The sequence below is a fragment of the Bactrocera latifrons genome, unplaced genomic scaffold, assembly GCF_001853355.1.
Source record: "Bactrocera latifrons isolate USDA-ARS-PBARC rearing strain unplaced genomic scaffold, ASM185335v1 scaffold_34, whole genome shotgun sequence".
In the NCBI taxonomy this organism is placed as follows: domain Eukaryota; kingdom Metazoa; phylum Arthropoda; class Insecta; order Diptera; family Tephritidae; genus Bactrocera; species Bactrocera latifrons.
Window position 1 is genome coordinate 231,787 of NW_017536979.1, and position 24,498 is coordinate 256,284.

The window sequence follows — 24,498 nt, forward strand, 5'->3', positions numbered from 1 at the left end:
TTAATGAAAATTGGAGAATAATTAGCGAGCTGAAATGCACGAGTTGCTTTTAATATGAATTCGAATTGCACTTATTCATATGTCTGTTTGTATGTGTGTATGGAGCGGGAATAAAAACGTGCGCCCGCACGCCTTCAGTTCAACAAACTTCTTGAGCCGAGGCAACAAATAAACAAAGCTTTTATAGAATTGCGATAATTTGTTATACTCTTGCGACTAAGAATAGCACTCGCTCTTATGTATGTTTGTATGTATAATCCGGGAAGCATACTTATGCATATGAGCACATGTACGTGTGCACATATATGTGTGTACCTTCTGATTATTTTGGAACTCGGAATATTTTCTATGATAATTTTTTTTATAAAAGCATTCGAAATTCTCCATTTACGCTACAACTTTAAAGCAGAATACTCTAACACTGAAGTGAGCATCTATATAATTCATAAAAACTGATTGAAATAGTGTCCATGAACTTGCCAAATTTCGTGAATATATCTCGTCAAATGTAAGATCGTTCAGTTTGTATGGCAGCTAAATGCTATAGTGATCCGATAATTGCGGTTCCGACAAATGAGCTGCTTCTTGGAGGGAAAAGAATGTGTGCGAAATTTCAGACCGATTTCTTAAAAAACTAAGGGTCGAGTTCGCGAATATATAAACAGATAGACAGGCAAACATAAATGGTTAAATTGACTCAGTGCGCCATTTTGATTATTTTATATATATATATATATATATTTTATAGGGTCTCCGACATTTCCTTCTGGTGTGACAAATATAGCTCAGGGTATAAACATGTATTTTTCGAAGTTTCTTGCTTTGGTCATGACATCTATTTTTAAAACTTTGGATTGATCGGTATTGACCTCAATTTTCTAAGTCCTAAATGTAAGGTTAATACACGATCGATGCCTGACCAAATGCAACCAAAATTTACGTAAAATTTTTAGCAAAAGAGATGTAATTTATTGAGCTAATCTCGTAGTTAAGAATAGCTTTTCCCTTCCAACAAACAATTCGCTTAATTTTGGAACTTTTTTTAACCCAAATAGAAAAAAGTAAGCAAAATTCCTTAAAATCTCTTACCATTTGGGATTGCTTGGRCAGTGTACAATAGATCTTTCAAGCGCTGATGTGCGTATAATTCCGTGMTAAACATTGACAGCTGTCGCCTGCCATCTGCTTGATTCCCATATTGTAGGCGCTTTTACGGATATGTTTCCCTCATTCTGGTTGTCAATAGAAGGGGTGTAGTTGAATATTAATTGAAAAGCTACGTCCGCTAATGCCGATCGCAATACTTATACGCATTTCACACGTTCAAATGATGTAGTATCCATAGATGTAGATGGCGGCGTGTGGCGACGTACTTTTTAATTGTCATTATCGATTCGTTGGAATTTGTTGTAGATTGGAAGTGATATCGATATATCTTTATATAATATATGCGGTGTGTGTTTCGGTGATTATTTATTGACTTTTTGTTGAAAGACGCGTAATTGGCTTGGCATTAGTGCTGTATACTTGAATTTGAGTAGATTAAACTCCACTTATCGAGCGGAAAGTGCGGCTAAACTAATTGCAACTCCTCAAATCTGTGTATTGTTGAAATGATAAGTCGCTATTTTATGGGTTCATTTAAAAAGTTGACCATGGAAACGGACTTGTTGCGCTGCGCATACATGAGAGTGCCACGAAACCGGACCATCTACGTTTTCGATGACAAGTGCTTGTCGTGCGGAACTTATGTTGATCAAAATGGTATTTTTAACATAAATATGTACCCATAAGTATATTTATTAAAACTGTGACGTGTATAATGTGGGAGCATAACTGCTGAAGAAATATTTTAATTAAATTTTGCGAAAATTTGAATTGTTGCAGGTGTTTCAGTTTAGGCGTTAGTGTGACACCTATTGAGGATGAAATTTTAGCTTTTTGTTAATCAAGAATAGTTATACCCCGAAACAGGGTATATTAAGTTTGCCACGAAGTTTGTAACGGCCAGAATGAAATGTCGGATACTCTATAAAGTATATATATAAATAAATATCGTGACGATATGAATGATTTAGCCATGTCCGTATGCCTATTTGTGCGCGCACTAGTCCGCCAAATTTAGATATTCAAATTGATTGTTCAAAAACAAGATAGAAATTTCATAAAATATCTTTTTTTCATTTTAAGAAACTTTAACTCGGCTTGAAGATTGATTTTTCAAACACTGTTGCTAGAAAGAACTGGATAATATAATATATTCAGTTGGATGCAAATCGTAGACGGGTTCGGTTTTTAGATTACATTATAGCGGGTCGATTTTTTTCTAAAAAAAAAAGGGAGTTTCGAGTCAACGATTTTCAAGGGGAAGTTTGAAAAATCTATATAGTCGCTTTCATGGTAGATATGTGATATAGTTGTACGATACGGTCAATTCCGACAAATAATCAATAGAAGGTCAAAATGCACCGACTTTTTGAATTTCATTCGAATATCTCAAAAACCGTGGAACAAATTTTTTGGTCCCATAAAAACTTCGCATTAAAAATCGCTGCCTCGAAATCAGTTTAACCCATAGCCTTTTACATAATGTTGTCCAGAATAATCAGTAGAACATTTTTCGCATACGCAATTTTTCTATTTTTTTGGCTCCTTGTAAATCGACCCCCTCTAGTTTACATATTGGGTAGTCGAAAAAGTATTTCTCCCTCGCCACGACGATAAATCAGTTGAGTGGAAGTTGAGGACGTTCGACTCTCGTCAACGAATTCTTAAAAGTTTGTATGTAACTAGTAAAATTTTTATTTATTTGAACGCGCATTATCGAATATAAGTGCTTTATAAGTTCATTGTGGTATTCGTTGGAAAATACGTGTTGTAAATCACTCAAGTCCGCGCTTATATAGCTGTGTTTCCTCAATATCGGCATCGTAGAGGTATTACACTACAGAAAATTTAATTTTGTTATATGTACATATGTATGTTTGCAGAAAATAACTAAAAATCGCTTTCATCCTGTAAGCCAGCTATTTCTACAATATTTTGTATCAAAATTATTATTTTGTATTGACTAAATTTAGTGATGAATGCATTGCTAATACATGCACATTGCTTATCGGCCAATACACTAATAAATTAGTAAGAAATGCGAATGTGCTGGCAAACACAAGGTCAGGCAAAGCGATTATATGGCACTTTTGTTTAATTTTTTAATTGATTCAGGTACTTGGCGTAATTATGCTTGTTCTTCCAATTCAATTAAACCCTTAATTGTGATTACGCTTGTAACATGCAAATATTTGTGCATGTATGTGTGTATGCGCGACACACATGTGCGTTCGATCTGTCTGAATTCGTTTCGCCCATGCACGACACACAAATCCATTTTGCGTTCGTTCTTCACACAGTGAACATGTGCCACAGGCAAGCGGAACACTTTTCATTTGCCAAATTGCTAATTCATTTTTTATAAGATGAATAAATTCTGGTACGAAATCTTTATTAATGGGATAGGCTGCTTTAGAAGCTTCAAATAATCGATTTTTTTTTGTTTTTGCTTAAATCTCTTTAAAAATTATCTAAGAATATACCCCCAAAGTTATAGATGGGAATTCGAAATATTATCGAAATTAGAAGGGAAATAGTGACCGAGCATCTAGCAGATTTATGAGCCCTTTGGACGAAAAGCGAAAACTTTGAAGCGCGATTTCTCGGCTCGTTTCGATAATACATCATCAATATTGATTTCCCCTTTATACTCCTTAATGCGTAGAAGATCGGTAAGATGTTGGTCAGAAAGCGTGTTTCTTTGCTTATTTTGAATTAATTTGAAAGTGGAAAATTCCCCTTCATCAGTTTCAATAAAAAAATAATTTTCGTCAGTGTACTAAATGCCGATTCTTTGTGTTGACCTAGCATACGTGTTCAGCCGCTTTCGTGTGCGTGTGATATTTTTCGCAGCAGCAGAATTATCAGTCAAACACGTGTGTTTGGATTTTTATTGCGTTGTTATTAAATGAGCGCCACTGATTTAAACTATAATAAACAAACTAAGAAAAGTCAAGTTTGAACATATTTTTAAACAAAAAACCACTTTTTTCAATTAAAAAATTTTTTTTTTCGGAAATTTTACACTTTTTTTGGAATTTCCTTGGTTTAACTAGAATAATAGAAAAATATGAATATCTTAGAATTTTTTGTTTCTGATAGAAAATGCCTGCCCGCCGGCCGAAATGGGCAATTGCTTCCCAAAGGCAGAATATCAAAGATCTCGTATCCAAAAAATATGTGAAAGGTGTTCAAATATATAACTATAAAGCCTAGAAATTTCACTTGAATTAATTATTTCTTTCCCTCCCAAAAAATTCTCAAACAAATCGATTTTTTGAAGCTTCCCCTTAACACTTGCCATTATTATTATTATTATTTTATTGAAAAGTATAATACAATTAACATCGATCGTAAAATATCACACATACAGTAAACCGCATGCGCACACATACCGATCGAACGCACTTGTGTGTCGTGTATGGGCACGTTAAGCCATCTCAGAGAGACACTCATAGATTTGATAAACGCTGATTGTTGTCACTAAGCCATCTTAAAAAGACACTCATACGCCGCGGTGGTGGCCAAAAGGGTGGCATGAAGCGCATTTATGCACAGAAAAAAGTCGAGCGACACACTAACCTGCTGCCGCGCCGCTCTTCAACATTTCCGTTTGCACTTAGAGCGATAGACAATGTAAACAACATGACTTGGCAATGTTCGACGGCGCGTTGTGGCTGTTCTTACTTCTGTTTTGTTGCTGCTACTGCGTCGCTGCTGTGGTGGCGTTTACTAACTGCATTGTTGCTTGCCGTATGTAAGAGATGTTCATCGCTTTTTTCTGGCTGCTGGCGGCTGTAATAGTGTTAGCGATTGTGACAAGTTAATTTGATTGAAGTCTTTTACACACACCAGCTTGTTGCGGGCTCTTTGTCAAAGCACGCGCTCACTTTACGCGCCTGAGAATGTATGTGTGCGACGCTCACGATTGCGAGAAATATTTCTGAGTACTTTTATAATCGCGCCACTCATAAATTCTTCAGCGCCGATATCTTGCTGTTATCACCTTGTTCTCTTGCGACCACTCCGCGCCTGCCAAGCCGACCATCGACTTGTGATTGCTTCATTTTAGTTCTTCTTATCACAAATGATTTTTGCTCTTGTTGTATCATACACACCAGTGTATGTATGCACATGTACATACATATGTTAGTTTACACTTTGGTGCAAATTTATTGTTTTCGGAGTCAAGTACCTGATTACATATAGAGACGTGTGTGCAGTAGCATATATCACCTGCGAGAGAGTGCGCTACAATTTACAGGTACTTAGAAATTTACGTGCTGTTGCTGCTGTTTTTATACCCCGGCTTAATGTGGTGCTAATGAGTATTTTCGTTTGCTTTTCACCTATGGAATATATGGGATATATATCGCTTGTACAGTAGTCTTAGTTTTGCAAGTATTGCCTGGACCGGGGTTTGACCAAGATACACTTTTTGAAAGAGATAAATAAATTTTAATATGCAATTTCAAAAGAAGAAAGATTTTAGGTTTGCAAAGATTTCATGATTTCCTGCTATTTTTTTATTAGTCTAGAGAGCGGATTTCCAATGACGTGAGTCTGTTTCTGTAATTTGCTCATTTAACTTCACCAGCGCACCTATGGATTGATGCTGAAATTGTGTTTTTGAGAATAAGTCTATTCTTGAGAAAGCGATCGTCAGCGATTTCGGTTATCAAGTTTTACCGAGAAATTGTTATGGTATCCTAGTTTGTTGATCAAAACCAGAAGGCTATCACTCTGGTGCTTCCTATAATAAGGGAAAATCTTTCAAAATGGAACGCAAAGAATGCAAACAAACAAAGGGGAAAAGTTGCGATTATTAATTTGTGCACACATTTTGAGTTTCATTACTCTTCTGGAGAGACCCATGCGCGACCATCGCTTTGAGAGTAAACTTTAAAAATGTACTTATACGAACCTTGCTTATATATTTTCTTTAGAAAAAAAATTATGAGCCGACTAAATTGAATATTTAAGCACAAAATGTTTGATATAACATACTCAGCGTCTCAACTGTCCACTTCCGCCCGTACTCAGCGCCCCTCTTACATATTTATTACTGTGTCGCCGCAAATGCATATCTGTATCTGGAGTATGTTTGTGTGAGAGTCTGTGCGTGTATGTTGGTGTCGCGATGTGGTTCATTTGCTACTGATTGGTTTAAATATGTGTCGGCGTTAATTCTGAAAAATCAGTCTGTTAATCGCCGTTAACGGACTTAGACGTGCATCCGTCCAATCGGCTAAAAAATTTCAATTTAACGCCAACTCGGTGCGCGCGTTGACACTTGGCGTGAATGTCGCGATTTGTCTCAATAAAAACCACAAGTGCATCATAAATACAGAGTGCAATGCATAATTGATAAAAGTGTCACGTAAGGACGATTGACAGACAACACAACACAAATTTTAAGGATTAAAAACCGCTGCAACAAAATGACGGAGGAAAATGGTACATACATGACAATGATCACATTAAAATAAAATATTAGAAATTATATATGTACATAAACAGTATAACAGTTCGAAGCTTTCAAGCGATCGAAAAAATCAATCAATAAAATAATTTTTAAGCTTTCAAATATAAAAGCGCAATTTCAAGTGTAAACTGTGAATTGATTTGTCTTCACTTCCCGGTGGTGTCTGCCGTTTAAGTGTAAAGCTCATACATTTCGCAAAAAAAAGAATTTTATATTACAAAAACAAAAAAAATCTACATTCAAGTGGCACTCTTTTATCTGAGGGCTCAGTAAAAATAAAATTGTTGACAAAAACACAAATAATGTAGATGCTGCGAGGCGACTTAAAAACATAATTCTTGTATGATTCCACTTGCTTGACATGTATGATAGCACAAGTTTGACGAAGATATCGTCATATCTGTACTGTCATATATTGGGCATTGCAAGGGGGGTTGTTTGTATGCGTGAAATCAGACTCAAGTTAACTGAACTTCATACATTAATCGCGTGTTTACATTTTCATTGACCATATAAAGTTAATGAAAATCGAAAGCAACTAGCTGCGAACTTGCAAGTGTTTGCATCTATTTGTTGTATTTGCATTGTGATCATTGTAAGCTCGCAACTGAGTTTGCTTTCGTTTTTTTTTTAGTGCATTCCCAGGTAAACTGTCTCCAATATTACTCAGCTGTTAAACACTGTCTGGTAGTAGGTCTAAGATTTTACTTTTGTAGGAAAGCGCTGAATAAAATATGTTCAGTTTAAATTCTAAACTTTAGAAACTTCAGACAATACAACAAAAGTTAGCAAAAAAGGCTTATTATTTAATGTCAGTAACAAATAGTGAAAAGTGTGTTTGCAAAATGTAACTGAGACTATCTTTTGGCAAATAACAGTAAAATGTTGTTTAAGGTGTATACACAGGCCAAAGCACTATAGTATTGCTCTTGAATTGTTTTATAATATTATGGCTATACAGCGTCCACCAACAGGGATGACGCCAATTTGAGACTTTATAGCGGCGATGTTTGCTTATTGATTTGTGTACATTTTTGTCAGTGGGTTCAGTTAGACTTGCCATTTCATCATGTCACATTACAACCCTTAGAAGTTGTCCGAAATTATAACGAAAAACCCGAAAAATCATCTCAGATGTACCCCATTTCCCCAAAAGACAAAATTGTCGCTATTGGGATGAGTCACATCCTAGTGTGGTTCAGAAAACGCAATTGTAAACCCGAAAAATGACCGTGAATACAATGAGTAGCAAGCGTTATAACACAATGTGGACCGTCTTTTTCCCTGTAATTTGATTAAATCGACGCCACGCTCTCTATTTCTATATTATTATTGACACCTTACGCGCAAAGTTTGACGACTCGTTGAAATCGAGAAATGGCCCAAATTCAGTTGAAATTCTAGTATTTTATTTCTAAAAGTAAATCTATCGGATTATAAAAAACATAATCTTTCTTCAGACTTTCTAAAAAAATAATTTTCATTTCATTTGTTAAATTATGGGAAAATTTTGTGAAATTTTGCTTTCGAACCAAAAACCAAGTAAGGAAGTGCACGAGTGCAACTTGCAGAATCAAAGGCGTCTAAGTACTTTCAGGGCTTGTCAATATAAAAAAATGTAGCAAAAGGGTTCAACTTCTTTGTTCCAAGCAATGTTGAATGGATTACCATCAAATTTGGTATAATTCTACAATATATTGGAGATCATACTCTTGCTCAATTTTATTTCTATATTTTGATTGCCGTCACCGAAAATTGTACTAAAATCGTTGGGGGCATAGAATGGAAAGACTGCTTGCACCAATTTTTGACTTTCAGGTATACTTGAGAACATATTTTGAAACAATTTTATGGAGTAAAGTTAGCCGTGAGTTTCAAAATCGTGAATATGTATCAATTATATGGGGTCAAAGGCAATTTTTCACCTGATTTGAGCCATTTTGGGGACAAAGTTACATTGTTGTTAGTAAAACACGATCTCTCCTTTTCATTAAGATAACTTATGTATATATGTAATATGAAGTATAAGTTCGAAAATCTTTATATTAGCCATATGGGGCTAGATCCGATTCAACCCATTTTTGCCACAAGAGTATATTAATATAAAAGAAACATTCTCCCGAATTTCAATAACACATGTCACAGATTGACCGCTATTTGATACTTCAACTGTTGTTTTGCGATTTTAAACTCGAGATGACATACTTCAAATGGAATATATGTACAATGTTTTATCCGAATATATTCATTGTTGATTAATTTGTGTACAATCCGATGATCCATTTTTACAGTGTTGGTAGGAGTACTATTTGTTCTAAGCGAATTTGGATGTTGCAGCTTAAATGATTTATGAGATATTCACATTAAATCTATTAGAGGGGTGCCACGGCAATTTTTCTTAAATTTTCCACCCACAGCTACCCCTTCTTACTGCAATTCTCTGTGTCTAAACATAAATCCATTTTTAGTGCTTAGTTATGGCATTTTAAACGATTTAGACTAATGGGGTTTTGTAGACGTGGCAGTGATCCGTTGAAGGGGAGTGTATAACGTTTTCAGGATAAAAACAAAAGAAAGAGTTTTCCATCCACAAAATGGGATTTTTTTGGTGGAAAATCACAGTTTTCATTTTAAATGGCCGCTAAAAATGTTTAAATAAAAAAAAAAAAAAAGAATTATCAGAGAACGATGGAAAAAGATTTGATTGTAATTTGACTAATTGTTCTTGGTTTTTTATTTTCGGCTAATTTCCAGCCGAGTGAACACCGCAAAGTGTTTTTTTTTTTGCAAGGAGTCCTGCTTGAAGATTTGTTACCGGCTTATGCTTCAGTATTTCTGCATGAAAAAATTACCCTAAGTTGTAAAAAGTATGCTCAGTAAATTACAAAAAGTTCTAATAAAATTACTCGATTCGTATATAAGAAATAAATTCGCAAAAAAATTATTTTTTTTTTTAACATAAAACCCTAAAAACTTGGTTATTTGTATTTACTTTTCGTGATATGCATAATGCCAAAATTGAACGCAATTTAGTTTTAAAAATAAAAAATTATACAAGTAAGTAAGAAATTGCATCGCCTTTGTCGATTGCAAATAATTTTATAAGTATAAACTAGACTCTCTGACAAAGACATTTCGACAACATTTTACTTTTCATTGTAAAAATTTATTTAATTAATTTGTTTTTTATATTATTATGATAAAATTGTAAGGTATTTTACCACAATGATAAGAGCTGAACTGTCTGAAATAGAAACAAATTCCAAGTATGAAAAAACTTGAAAAACAAACTAATAAAAAAGAGATCTTATTATTACAAGCCTTATAGGTAAAACCGGCTGTAAATCTTTCTAGTTTAATATTAATATACTTGTATGGTATGCAGTATATACGCAAGTATATCATTTTGCAGTTGCGTTTCGCTGATATTGTATTAAATAGAGCCGTGCTAATCCCACAGGAATGATTAGTCATTTAATGCGCCCATTTAGATATGTGTTTACAAAATAGTTTACAGCGCCATGCGTATATCTACGAATACATTGATGAAATAAAGAAAATGCAATTCATTCTTTGGAAATCACATCAACTGGCGTACAAGGGATTTCACCATACAGTATATCGTTAGCCCGTACTCGTGCGATTGCAGATAAATTCTTTTGTTGGGAATTATTAATATATTAATCAGTACCTACCAGTTTGGTAACCTTGTAACTTTGGGCGACCGTAGTGTCCAACTTATTTCAAACCATTCGCAAAGACATATTTTTATCAGAAGTCTTTTCTATGGCCCAACAGCTAGTTACGCACTCGGTATCATGGTCGCACATATTGGGATATTTATTATGATCTTAACTACTAATACACGAGTTGGAACCCGTTGGTACAAAATTTTTACTTAATCTGTTGGCTAATAAATTATACACCAAGTATATCTGCGATTATAAACATTTTCTTATCATTTAGATTACAGTTAATTTATAGCTTTGTATCGATACAGTTAAAAACTTACCACCTTCGGTTTATATACATTATCATACAAGTACAAGATTAAAATTCCTAATTTTTAGGATTTGTTATAAAGAATAATACTTAATTGTAAGTATAGGTGAATGAACAAGAACGGTTATTTAGTATATTTTGTTTTTTATTTTTGTTCAATGATAAACGTGATACATTTCAAGCATAAAATCTGAAATCTAAAGATGTAATAGTTTACATTCATTTATTGTTTAACCATGAAGAGGGTATATTAAGCTTGCCACGAAGTTTTAGAACTCGAGAGACTCTAAGAAAGGTGTATATAATCGATAAGCTTGACGAGTTTTGTTGGTTTAGGCTGTTTGCTCAATTTTCACGATATCGATCTGAAATTTGTAACACGTCCATTTCTTACTTGGAAGCTAATAATATCGGAACTGCCGATATTGCACCACCATATCATATAGCTGCCATAAAAAGTGTACCTGCGAAGCGTATTACAGCTTCGGTGCAGACGAAGTTAAGGTACTTTGTTGCAAGCAATTAAATACTTGTAAAATGGATACATTAAAGCGATAACCCACAAGAAAAAACGTTATGATGAACCCTCTAGATCGTCATTAAGATTAGGTTATTGTATACTTTTCAATTGTAATTTTTCAACGGCATTTTCTTAACAAATAATTTTAGTAAATGCATACTTAGTCAAAATTTTTAATATTTATATGTCTATTGTTAAAAAACGGTCTTATTATAGCTAACTGGATCGTAAAAACCCCGCTTATGTTAGACCTTAGTGAATTCTCCTCATTACTTCACTGTTATAGCGGATAATTACTTCGCAAGGCCGCTATCAATATTGACGTACAATAAATTTGTTTCTTTACACTCAAAATAAATGTATAGTATGGTATTAGAATTTTCAATGACGTAACGATATTTATGAATGAATATTGCGAATATTTATTGCAGTCATAAATTCGTACTTTCACAAAAGGACATATCTAATCTCCATAACAATCATTTTATAGCTTGTACGCGACAGCGATAACTCAAAACAAAACAGGGTACGCAATAAGCCACATCCGCCGACGGCTTTTGAGTACTTATATCTCGGAACTTTTCGAAAACGAACTGTTAGTTACGACTATCATAGCCATAAACATGCTTGTTTGATAAATATAAAGAGTGTAAAACAAGTGGCACATTATAAATATACATATTTGTGCATATGTAAAAGTGTATGAAGATAAAATTAGATGGAATATGATGTAATTTATGAAGTGCATGTTTAAATATTGGATATTGAATTGTATATAGAAATTTCCCCCGTTTAGGATGATAATCTCTAAGCCACCTGGTTCGATTCGCACGCTGCAATATGCGTTGTGGTTATTGACTACACTAGATTAGTTTGGTACTGATATCTGTTTCCAAAATAAATGTCTACACTTTTAGCAAACATTTTTATGCTATATGGACATATAAGAGTCATCTAGTCTCGCTAATCGCCCGGAAAAAAACTTACTTGTCATTTATTTTTAGGTATTTGGATTTCAATTTATTTTTCTTCCTTGAGTTCTTAACAGGTCAAAGTCTCCGGCCTAACACATTAATGGTGATATTAAGATTAAATACATATGATTTTAGTTAGCTCTAACCTAAAGTTGTCGGATCACTAGTTGGTGCATAAAAAAACGAACTTTACAAAAAAAAAAAAAAAAAAAAGTGTTTCATTATGGTGGGCCGGAGACTTCAGTTCATTAAATCAGCTTTTTTATAACCGATTTTTTTTCTTTTTTACTTCACAAACAAAGCCCAATTCCTTAAGCAGACTAAGGTTTCTTGTCCGGAGCAACGTTGGTGATGGTGTTCTTTTGATAACAGCGGTTTGTGTTGTTCATAGCAGTTTATTTAAGTACCCCAGCAAGGATGCCGGAAATCTTCAATCGTTTTACAGCGCTGTTTTGACTTGATATCTCATAGCTAATTTTTAAATATATGTGTATAGATTACATACAATATAGATAACATTTTTTCCTTTTTATACTCTTGCAACATGTTGTAGGTGGCATCTCGAAATCCGCCATACTGATTTCAACGAAATTTTGTACGTGACATTTTTCAAAGATTCTTATGTTACAGTGTGATAATGGACAAAAATGGACCACAGTCAGACCTACTTCCCATAATTTTAAATTACATTTGAAATCCACCATAAAATTCAAGAATAAATTAATATATCAGGATAAAAGTTAGCACGAATAGTGTATTTGAGGTTTGCCACCTTATGCCTTATGAATAGGTGGACCCAGAGCTTGTAGTTGAATTTATACCGAAACTATCGTTCAGTGTGTAAGATATATAATTGAAATTCAGAGAGGGGCCTTTCCTGTTGGTATTTGTTGTTATTTAATACATACCTTATATCCGGGTGACTTTATATCTTATACATACAATCGAGGAATATATGAGTTACCTGAATAGAATTGAGAGATCGCTTTTTTCGTATAACGGTGCATACTTGTGCTTCGCATAAATAAAACGGGGTAAAAACTCGCCTGTCCATTTGAATATGAAGCCTTATGTACTTGAAAATACTTCCCTGGCTTTAATCCTTGCAAGTTGCAAGGGTGTAAAATGTTCGGTTATATGCGAACTTAACTCTTCCTTACTTGTTGTACATACATTCAAATATAAAATAGCATTTTGGATGAAAGTTTGGCTATCAATAGATAAAGAAACGGCTTATACTCTGAGTGATATATTATACCTGTACTTATTCTTTAATCTAATCTTCTTATTTGTATATATTTGCAGAAAATAAGCCTAATAATGGCGTTGCTCAAGGCACTGAACCAGAAATAACTGGAAATGGAAAACCGACTACCGGCGATATTCATGAGCCTACAGCAATTGCGGATAAATCACTGGATATTCCGATTGTACCTATATTTGGCGCAACAGCGAAGGATAAAAATGGTACGGTGGAGGATAACAGCATCGAACATGTTTCCAATGTTTCTGAAGCAGAGGGACAAGTCAAGGTAAAAACCGTAAGATAGATCTCAAAACAAAATTTAGCTGTGTAGTACTCTAAGCAAATATAACTTAGCAGGCTATTCACCGCCCTTAAATTCAAAAGAAGTTCCGAAAAATACTTATACATGCTCTGTTGTCTTTAATGCATACTTTAAGTTCCCAGCAATGTCTTAAATATTGTATATGACACACTGGAAGATATTTTGTTCCAGTTGACCTAAAAAGGTAATTATCTAAATATTCATTGACATCGGAACAATCCTGATATTTTGCCGATTCTACCATCGTAATTCTTCGTAATGGCTTCATGTGGTGATGATCCTAGAGCTATACTGTTCATATATCATATCATATTCAATAAGAAGAATGATTTCGAGTAACTAATAGTAAAAACGTCCTCGTGTGCTCATTTAACGCATAGCTAGTTGACCGCTGTTATTATGAACGTAAATTATACTCTCTTCGGGTCACAGTTTTAACACTGTGTCTTTGCAACTTCTATCTCACTATTTACTTATTCTAAATAATAGAATACTTCACTACTAATAATTATTTTAAAAATCATCGAAAGCATTTATCAAAAGCCCAATACATGTCACGCATCACGTTCGATTGCATTCTACTGATAAGAATCTTTGTTTATTTTCAGAAACTACCATATCCGAAATCAGTATTCTTTATCATCAGTAATGAGTTCTGCGAACGCTTTAACTACTATGGCATGCGAAGTAAGTATCGAGCTATCTCGCTCTAATATCATTCCTATTGAACTCTTATAACAATTATTTCTCGTTCAGCAATTCTCGTTTTGTACCTGAGTCGGCAACTAGGTTATGACGACGACACCGCTACCGTTATATTCCACATCTTCACTATGTTTGTGTATTTCTTATGCGTCTTTGGTGCTATCATTTCGGACAGTTGGCTTGGCAAATTCAAAACGATCTTCTATCTCTCGATCGTCTATGTTGCTGGTTCCGTGTTGGTTGCTCTTGGTGCAGTGCCACCATTGAATTTACCTGATACGGTATTTACCATGATTGGTTTGGCATTAATAGCTTTGGGTTCGGGCGGCATAAAACCGTGCGTCTCTGCATTTGGTGGCGATCAGTTTAAGATTCCCGAACAAGTGAAGCAAATGACCACCTTCTTCTCACTCTTCTACTTTTCGATTAATGCTGGTTCATTGATTTCGACTACAGTAACACCAATTTTACGCGAGGATGTGCACTGCTTTGGCGAAAAAGAGTGTTATTCATTGGCCTTTGGCGTACCGGCTATTCTAATGGCAGTTTCGATAAGTGAGTACTTTACTTAACAATCAAAATTAATTTTCTTAAAACCATTGTTTATGCCGTAGTTGTCTTCGTGTTGGGGCGACCACTTTACAAGAGCAAACCGCCAGCAGGAAATATGGTCGTGTTAGTCAGCAAAACCATTGGTGTAAGTTCACTCCAAATGTCTAATGAAGTTAGGAAAATATTATTTTGATATACTTACATTCTTTAGAACGCAATTGCTACCAAATGGCGTGAGAAGAAGACCAATCCTCGCGAACACTGGTTGGACTATGCCGATAAGAAATATGACCGTCAATTGATCGAAGATGTCAAAGTGTTGATGCGTGTTCTTGTACTCTATTTGCCTTTGCCCATTTTCTGGGCGCTCTTCGATYAGCAGGGTTCACGTTGGACCATTCAAGCAACGCGTATGGATGGCGATATGGGCTCATGGAATATAAAACCTGATCAAATGCAACTGATAAATCCTTTCTTAATTCTGGCTTTCATTCCTCTTTATGAACTCGCTTTCTATCCTCTGCTTGCTTTCATCGGCATTCGTCGTCCATTGCAAAAGTTAACACTAGGTGGCATTTTTGCGGGCATAGCTTTCATTGTTTCCGGTCTTGTGGAGCTAAGCCTTGAGGTAATTGAGGTTATGTTAATAAATACTTTATCTCAATGAAATATATTTCTATAGGACACCTATCCTATTCTGCCAACAGCTGGAAATGCGCAGCTTCGTGTCTACAATGGCGAAAACTGTGACTATGCCATCACCTCTAATTTGACCGGTTTAAATTTCGACATTGCTTCGCTCGACATGTTTGTGAACCGCAGCATCAATATTGACTCAAGGAATCATCTGTATGTCGAATTTGAGTTCACCGAGAAAGCCGGTCTAAACTGCTTTGCATTTCCAAAGCAGACCTTTGTTTTCGATACAACAACAGCACATTATTTGTTTTTGAATTCGAAAAACACCACACATCCGTTAATATGGGGGAAAGACACTATAAGCAAACCCAGTCGCGGTTATCCGTTTGTACGTACTTTAGCAAACGTTCAGGCAGGTCGGCAAATTGAGTGGAGAACTAAGAAAGGCTCCATCGAGCACACAGAACCCGCCAATCTGCGCAACGAAACCGAGCTGAAGTCTGGTGACTATGATGTTTTGGTCGATAACACACTAGCTGGCTCGGAGTATCTCAAAGTTGGTGGCAGATACACAGTTATAATAAACGAAGAAACGTCCGGTGTTTATAAGAGTAACACCGTTATTGTAACGGAACCGAATTCGATGTCTATTTTCTGGTTGATTCCCCAATACGTAATTATGACACTCGGCGAGGTTATGTTCTCTGTGACTGGCCTAGAGTTTTCATACGCGCAAGCGCCGTTAACAATGAAATCGGTACTGCAAGCATGTTGGCTACTTACAGTTGCCTTCGGTAATGTGATCGTCGTGATTATCGCCGAATTGAAACTCTTCGATTCACAAGCCGACGAGTTCTTCCTCTTCGCTGGCCTTATGTTTGTCGATATGATCATCTTTATGTTTGTTGCCTACGCATACAAACCAAATAATTCGTCCCCACACAGCGAGGCTGAACCATTGACGCCGGCGGAAACAAACGAGAAGGTTGGCATTGACAATGTGGCCAAAACGATCGACGAGTAAGCTGAATAACTTTATGTTGAGTGGTACAAGTAAATATGTAATTTAGTATTAATTAATACGAGTATTGGTTTTGTACTTAAAGAGTTAAGTTAAAGCATAGAAAAACAAGACGTAAATATTTTATAATAGTAGCTGTATATAATAATAACTAAAACAATCCAAATAAATTCCATTAACTTTTTAATTTGGTGTTCATATTCCAAAGATCTAAGGACCTTAAATGCGTTTGTGATAAGATATTGCGTCGTCGAAAAAGTCTTTTCGTATTTTGTTAATACATGTCGTTCCAGTCGTATATGTCCGGAGCTACCAATCGCATTGTGTCATACCATATAGTGTTGGAAAGGTGAGATTTTAAGCTTCATTTAAATAAAAATTTAAATTCGGGAAAGTTGGAAGCAAGTTACAGATCTTCAAAAATGAGTGAAAATAATGAAGAAATTCGCTATATTTTGAAATTTTTATATAAAAAAGGGAAGAACGCCATGCAAGCCGCCAATGAAGTTTGTGAAGTTTACGGAGTCGATGCTGTATCAGTTCGTGGAGCACAACAATGGTTCCCTCGCAATGTGAAAGATGCACCTCGCTCAGGTCGACCTATCGTTGAAAAAGTCGATAAAATTATAGACCGATACATAACCTTACGAGCTTAACATTAAAAAGGAAACTTTCTTCTATATTTTACTTTCAACAAGAAAAAACGGTCACAACTATTACTGAAAGTGCTTCGTCCTCCATCAGGACAACGGTAGATCACACACATCTTTGTTGACTCGGCAAAAACTGAGAGAGCTTTGCTGGGAAGTTTGAATGCGTCTACCATACAGCTCTGACTTTGCACCATCAGACAACGATTTGTTTCGGTCAATGCAAAACTCCCTTAACGGAGTAAAGTTAGCTTCAAGAGAAGCCTATGAAAATTAATTGTCGCAGTTTTTCGCTGAGAAACCAGAAAAGTTTTACACTGATGGAAAAATTTCTCTAGCGGAAAAATGGTCGACCAAAATGGTACATACTTGGTACATTAAAGTTCATTATAAAAAAAAAAAAATTTGTTGAATTTGAATAAATTGATTCTGCGGTGAAAAGTGTGGAATTATAATTTTTTATTCTAATTAAAAATATGATGTATTAATTATTTATTTTTCCGTGCACACAAAATGAATTTCACATATTTAAAAATTATTCAAACATAATTATAAAATATAAATATTTTTGTACAGTACCCCGCCAACCCATTCGAAACAGGGTAAATATATGGAAACATTTACTAATAACATTCTTAGAAAGTTTGCTAGGCGAAAAATTTAAATTTTTTCCACTGCCTAAGCATTAAGTAGACTGTGCACTTGTGTGTGTACCTACTTCACTTGGAGTTAGCATTTGTGATACATGAGTTATCAGAGACAAATTGAGTGGCGTACTGGAAGGAACCGAATTTTTTTGTAAGTGTTTGACTTTTATTTCAAAGATTCCAGAGTTTTATTTATTATTTAAGTATTTGTTTTAAGTTTTCTGAAGCATTATAATATAAGCAATAAAAAATGTACTTTTTAGGAAATGGGTAAAAAATCGGACATTTTAAAGAAACCCCAAAGTGCTATTGCATGCTCTTTTAAAAGATAAAAGTACATCCTACAGAAAAGTAATAAAAAAAAAAAAAAAATTGGAATGACCAAGCGAATGAAAAGTGAGTAAGGGTCGAACTTCATCAGAACTACACAAAGGTGGATTGAAACAAAGTAAACAAAAGTTATGAAGTCCCCCGAAAGTCCCCATTCAAAGTTATGCTGCTTTTTAACATGACTTTCTCCTTAACAGAAATTAGCTTTAGCGACGAAGTCCGGCTAGAAGCAGTGATAGAAGCCATTCAATTTGTGCGCCGTGGATAGTATGTCCGTTATATGGAGAACTACATTCAGAAAACGGTAAATTATCCCCCCTATGTAGTGATTTAGAGGTGTATATTGGTTGAAGGTCCTGGATCAATTTATTTTGTTGAGGGAACGATGACTAGTGAGCAGTACACCAATGTACTTCAAGATGGTCTTGTACCATATTTGACAACACTGAACCCTTCAGCCGCCCAGTACACTTATACGCACGCTGAGGTCCCTTGCCACATCTCCCGACGAACGACTGATATTCTTCCCAACTTGGATATCAATATATTACCTTAGGCGGGCAATTCAACCGAAGTTCCTTAAATCGAAGGTATATTCCCGAAAAAATCTCACAACAGCCCCACTCAAAGATAACATAAAGGATGTGTGTGGATGTGTGAAAAATAATGATGATATTTGTTTGAATAGTATGCCTCAAATAGTGAGAGCTGTTAATAAAAACAAAAGTTTGCCAACCAAATACTAAAAAAAAATTAAGTTTTTTTTCAATTTTATAAAAAAAATGATATTTCAAATAAGTATTATAAAACTTTTGGTTTATTTGACTCTGAACGCAAAACTATATGAATAATTGTCCCTGTTTCTAATGGGTTGGCGGGGTACTGTATGTTTATTATATTCAAGACAAATTTGGTATCATACTTAATATCATAAATATATATATTTGTATTAGTGGAAGACTACACAAACGTTAATACTTATAGTATTTAGCGAGAGACTACTTTCACTTAGATTATTTGTAAGCAATTTTGCCTGAGAACGAAGCTCAGCTTCGGCAATTGTGACGCCTTTACATAATACATTACGGAAACAAATACGAAACAAAACACATTACAGCTAAGAATACATTAAACCTAACTACAATAATTACGCGGATACACCCAAAATTCCTAATTCGATTCAAAAAAGCCAAGGCTTTAGTATACTCGAAAACTGAAACAAAAAAACACAAAAGGTACGATACAATAAAGTCCTATGTGAGCAAAATTAAACCTTATCACAAACAAATATCGCATAAAGTAATTAAGTAAATATGTAGTGGGACTATAAAACATGTCGCTGGTAAACAAGGTCGTTGTTGCCGGCCGAACTTTGACTATATGAGCGGAGAGCCACAGCATTTAACAGTTGCATTAGCTGGCGACGGCGATGGAAGCAACGACGCGCTGGATGGTCATGTGACAGTCTCCGTTTCCACGTAACCATTGTGGATGTAGCCGGTGGAAGGGTTGCCCATCAAGCTCGACTTGCCCAGTCCGTTGGCGATGGTAGGTGGCTGTTCGCTGGAATCCAAGATGCGCTCGAATACCGCATCCAGACGACAATGGCTGACTGTGTAGTGCAGGCGATTTTCATATTGCTTCGACAGCGTGTTCAATTCACGGAAAAGATCGGCCAAACTTAACACTTTGTTGCTCTGTGGTGGCACCATTGCCTCCACATCATGCTGTTGAGCAAAAAACAACAAAGATTGAAGGTTACAATCATGTGATCTATGTATGCTTAGAGTGCTTACCTCACGCGGCTTGACTGTTTGGATTTTGAGGCTAAACTTTATGGAATGCGGGTAAGTCTGGAAGTCCACGCACTGCGGCAGACGCATATGTATGGCCTGTAAGTAGTAAGTAGGTATTAAATGAACACGATTTCTTTTCATTTGCGGCGACTTACCTTCTCTACCGATTCGATCAATTGGTTGTCGCCATAAATTACGACATTGTAGTAACCGCCGTACTGCTTGTTCAAACTCTCCGGACTGCTGCAGGTCAGGATTTGACCGTCCTTGAGCACGGCGATACGATGGCAGATTCCATCGATCTCCGATACCGAGTGCGAAGTGAGCACAACCGCGCGTTGTGTAGCGAGTAGATCGTGTATGGTGCGATAAACAATGGCGCGCGTGACCGGGTCCATGTCGCTGGTGGGCTCATCCATTAGCACGACTGTGGTGCGACCGCAACAAGTGAGCGCCACTGTCAGCTTACGACGATTGCCGCCACTCAAATTCTTAACCAACACGTGACGGTACGACTTCAGTTGGAATGACTCCAGTACGTGTTCTATTAGCTGTCAAAAATAAGCCAGAAATTCAAATAAAAATTTGTCAAAATACAGTCTTCTATTTTTGTTTATTATAAATAAATTTAAGTGTTTCATACTTTAAAATTTCAAAATTTATCAAGGCAAATTTCTCTGAACTTATTTCCTGAAACTCATCCTCCCATAAGAAAAAGCACAAGCCAGCTAAATACAGTAGTAGTAGCATCGTCAATAGAAAAGAAAGCATCAGCCAACACACCAAAGCAAATAAGGAAAGGCAGTCAAGGGAAATAATGAACATGGCCAATTGCTGTAAGGATTGTGATAGATTGCAGCCGCGGTCATCGGGCAGCGCACCGGTGCGACCCGAGTTCCAGCAGCCCACCATGTACGATCACTTTCAGAATTTTCAACGCTTCAAAATGCAAAAACAAGAGGCGCAGGCCATTGAAAAGCGCAAGGAAGAGCTGCTCAAAATGAACACCAACTTCACAAATTGGAATCCCAGTTGCAGCAAAGAGATGTTCGATCAGTTCAGCACACAAGATGTGGCGTTGTTTCGTCAGCAAATTCGTTTGGCACAAAATGGAGAGCGTTCGATATTGGAGAGCCTCACAGCGCCAACTGAGGGTGGCGCTTCAAGCATTGGTGGCACTGCTACGGTCGCAGGTACTGGTACCGGCACTGGTACAAGCGTCGGCGACAAGTCGCTGAAGAAGAAGGATTCGCTGTTAACGATCTCACGTACACCCGTACAGTGTCCCATTGGTGCTTGTGGTCGAACTATTGGCGTGACCTCGGTGTTGTCGCATTACCTGCGTGATCACAGCGAAGACTTTGGTGTGCAGTGTCAAGAGATTTATGGCGGGAAGCGCTCAGTGTTGATTTTCGATGCCACTACTTTGGATTTTCGTGATAATGTGTGTTTGGGTGTGCTCGCCTACGGAGGCGTCAAGGAGAAGTGGTAAGTAGACTACAATTAATGCAATTATTTTAGCGTGTGTAGTGGTTTTTCATTCCGCTTTCCGACTTTAGTACAAATCCGCCCGCTCAGCGTGGTATTTGCATACACAACGCCTTCCTGCCAAAGCCACATGAGCATCTTGACGCACATTTGCCCATACTGATAATGGCTTGCCGCACGTCTTGGAGTGCTATGCTGAAGGATAAGCAACTCGAAGCTAGAATAACGAAGCCAGAGGACTCGAATCAACACCTACTCGTGATTTGGCTGGTGAGCGTGCAGTCCACCAAGCCAATTCATTGCACTCTGACCGCCTACGATAGGACGATGACTTCGTCGCGCAGCGTTATCGCCCAAGTGCGTCAGCTCAACGAATCCCAAAACCCTAGTGAATTTCTAGTTAACGATGCAAACAGTTTACGGCTGAGTAATGGCGAAATCAATATACTTTCACATGATGGCAACGATTGCGTTCACCTGGAGGTTATGATCAATGAATACGATCAATAAAATTTTTTCCTGAATTTTCGCAAAGATGCAAGAAATGATAGTAAATGTGTGCTTCTTTTATGTACTCGTATATCTCATAGTGATATAAATATGTATGTACTGTGTTTTCATTTAACCTCACTTAATTTTTTTTTGCATCGGTCACGACTAGAAGCGTGTATCTACCCGAGACAGAAACGAATAACTTCTTACCTTGTCCATATTAGCGACGCGCCGCAGATTCCCGTAGAACCGAATGCATTCCTCGACAGTCAGCAGGGAGTCCAGCGGATTTGTTTGCGGACAATAGGCTATCTCGCCCTAAAAATACAAATGGTTGTTAGTAGGACTTGATGTTGTTGCCATGGTGTACTTACGTTGAAGTAATTGATGGCGCCCACATTCGGCTGCAGCTCGCCAGAGAGCATCTTGAATATCGTGGACTTGCCGGTGCCGTTCTTGCCTAATAAGCCGAAACATTCACCGGCTCTCACTGCGAATGTGACATTCTTCACAACATACTGTCCGCGATCGTAAGACTTGCAGAGGTTGTCTACTTTCAGTACTTGTGGTGTCTCATCTTTATCGGCGCGTTTAAGCGAGTTCTGTATGGATACGATTTTTAATTCCTCCGCCTGCTTCTCAGCATATTTTTGGTAGATAGGCAGACGATTTACTAACGTTTTTCCCCATTTATAAATCTTACCGGTCTCCAGCAAAACATTCAGAATGATGAAGAAAACACCGACTATGAATAGCGCCAGCATATGTGGACGGAGTAAATCACTCGAAACTGGGTGTTTGTAGGAATCGATATCGTATCGTTGGAAGACGAGTGAGACCATATAATTTTTGCAGATTTCAAGTAAACCGTCGCCTAAAGCGTGTTGCGGAAAAATGAGGAAGGCACGGTTAAGGAAATAGCGCCAATCGTCCCATACTTCCGAGTCACCGATTACACCCAGCAGTATGATATTGGCCATGGTGAAGAGTGGAATTATGATATTCATACAGAATATGGTCACAATCGCCACACTGGAGTCGTTGAAGCATTTCTCAAACACATGTACACCTGGTATGCAGGCAAATCTAGAGATTTGGGTTATATTCAATTATCCTGTAAAACCGTATTATTTCTTATAACTTACGCAAAGAGCAGTGCGAGCACGAATATACCGGAAACATTTTGACGAGCAACAAATACTGGCAATCCGAATGCGAATATGATGGCGCCACAGACCAATATGGCGATTATCATAATCTAGTAGACCAGGGGAATTAGAGTAAACACAACTGCTCTTTTGAAAAAGGTACTCACCAGAAAATCCCAAGCAAACGCTACACCCCAGTAGGTGGCTAAGTTTACACCACAAAGTTTCTGTTGCAGTTTTTCGCCTTTCACGCGTTCGTTTACTAGAAAAACGGATGATACGGCCACCACCAAACTGAATGCGATGAGTAGTATGAAGACCATGGACGAATCGCCAGCTTGACGCAAACTGTGAGAAATTATTAATAAATGAGCTCAGATTTAGAATGGCATACTTCAACTTACACTGAGGTCGTACTGAGCTCGGCGGCGCCAAGTTTCCATGGTTCATTGAAGCTTGTAATGCTGAAGTTACTATCGTCCATCTCTACTTGCAGCAAGCGCGTATTCAAATCGTTCAGCCAAGCCATCATAGCATGATAGCCTTTGTTGTTGTACCAAACGATAGCATTCGTATCATTGAAGGAGTAGCCACCATAGCGTTTCTCATGATAATCATTCATTGATTGCAAGATCCAATAGAAGGCCGTGCTTGAATTTCTAAACTCCCGACATGGGCTCTCAGCGGAGCACTGCTCGGCCAAGCCTTCATAAGCCGCATTCGTGAGTGTTTTGTTCAGTTCCATGCTGAACATTTGCATTGTTTTCGGATATAGTTCGCGAGTGAAACTAATTGTTGTATCGTAGTCGTCTTCCAAACGATATGTGACGAACCACATGGCGAACAACTCGAATAGCGCAGGTAATACGATGACGCAAAGGAGAATACGATAATTTCTGCTAAAGTGAACGATGCGTTTGTGTAATAAATTCTGAACGGCTGTGAGCACACCTAACGAGCCACTATTCACTATATTAGCCACTGTCGAGTTTTTCAATTCAACCTTCTTCATGTTAAACCTTGTGTTTACACCCTTGCTGGCGTTTTCCTTGTCCTCGTGCAAGTCCGCGAATATTTGTTCTAAATTGCGACTTTCAACGCGTAAGTTGGCAATAAGTCCACCGTTCTGTAAGTTTTCCAGGTAATCTAGGTAAGCCAGTGATTTGCTGGAGCCGCCTTGATCGTAAGGTACTTGCAGACGAATGTCACCACTATCTAACCAATCGGGTTCTTTGAAGCTGGAGAGCATATCTTTACCCATAGTGCGGATTTCAGTTATAGTTTGGCTATCGCTGCAATGGAAGAGTACCTCAAAGCCGGATGTGCAGTATTCTTTTAGAGTTTCTGGGCTATGTTTCACTATGATTTTGCCCT

At 37.0% G+C, this 24,498-nt stretch overlaps 3 protein-coding genes across 4 annotated transcripts in view; 2 read left to right on the forward strand and 1 right to left on the reverse strand.

Moving 5' to 3' along the window:
- Positions 1–6,322: 6,322 nt before the first annotated feature.
- On the forward strand, positions 6,323–16,760 carry LOC108971361 (peptide transporter family 1-like). Its single transcript, XM_018937359.1, has 7 exons — positions 6,323–6,564; positions 13,394–13,620; positions 14,265–14,343; positions 14,413–14,916; positions 14,976–15,058; positions 15,125–15,541; positions 15,596–16,760. The coding sequence occupies exons 1-7, from the start codon at positions 6,549–6,551 to the stop codon at positions 16,574–16,576; spliced, it is 2,307 nt and encodes a 768-aa protein (XP_018792904.1). The 5' UTR covers positions 6,323–6,548; the 3' UTR covers positions 16,577–16,760.
- Positions 16,761–19,067: 2,307 nt separating this feature from the next.
- LOC108971363 (ATP-binding cassette sub-family A member 13) overlaps positions 19,068–24,498 on the reverse strand; it is a 39,296-nt gene continuing 33,865 nt past the window's right edge. Inside the window, exons 15-22 of one of the 2 annotated variants that reach the window (XM_018937360.1) lie at positions 23,529–24,496; positions 23,292–23,472; positions 23,122–23,234; positions 22,351–23,062; positions 22,187–22,294; positions 20,152–20,547; positions 19,997–20,092; positions 19,068–19,927 (exon numbers count right to left, since the gene is read on the reverse strand). In XM_018937360.1, coding sequence (XP_018792905.1) covers positions 19,655–19,927; positions 19,997–20,092; positions 20,152–20,547; positions 22,187–22,294; positions 22,351–23,062; positions 23,122–23,234; positions 23,292–23,472; positions 23,529–24,496 — 2,847 coding nt within the window. In that variant the 3' untranslated portion in view covers positions 19,068–19,654. The remainder of the gene's footprint in view (positions 19,928–19,996; positions 20,093–20,151; positions 20,548–22,186; positions 22,295–22,350; positions 23,063–23,121; positions 23,235–23,291; positions 23,473–23,528; positions 24,497–24,498) is intronic. The other variant, XM_018937361.1, reaches the window with a different exon arrangement.
- LOC108971364 lies at positions 20,592–22,089 on the forward strand. Its single transcript, XM_018937362.1, has 2 exons — positions 20,592–21,484; positions 21,556–22,089. Exons 1-2 carry the CDS (start codon positions 20,814–20,816, stop codon positions 21,992–21,994), a joined length of 1,110 nt encoding a protein of 369 aa, XP_018792907.1. The 5' UTR covers positions 20,592–20,813; the 3' UTR covers positions 21,995–22,089.

What these genes read in the sequence shown, in the direction of transcription:
- LOC108971364 (XM_018937362.1), top strand. Translation starts at nt 20,814, where the DNA reads ATGAACATGGCCAATTGCTGTAAGGATTGTGATAGATTGCAGCCGCGG. An exon ending in GGAGGCGTCAAGGAGAAGTG is followed by an intron (nt 21,485 to 21,555) that starts GTAAGTAGACTA and finishes TTCCGACTTTAG; the next exon opens with TACAAATCCGCCCGCTCAGC.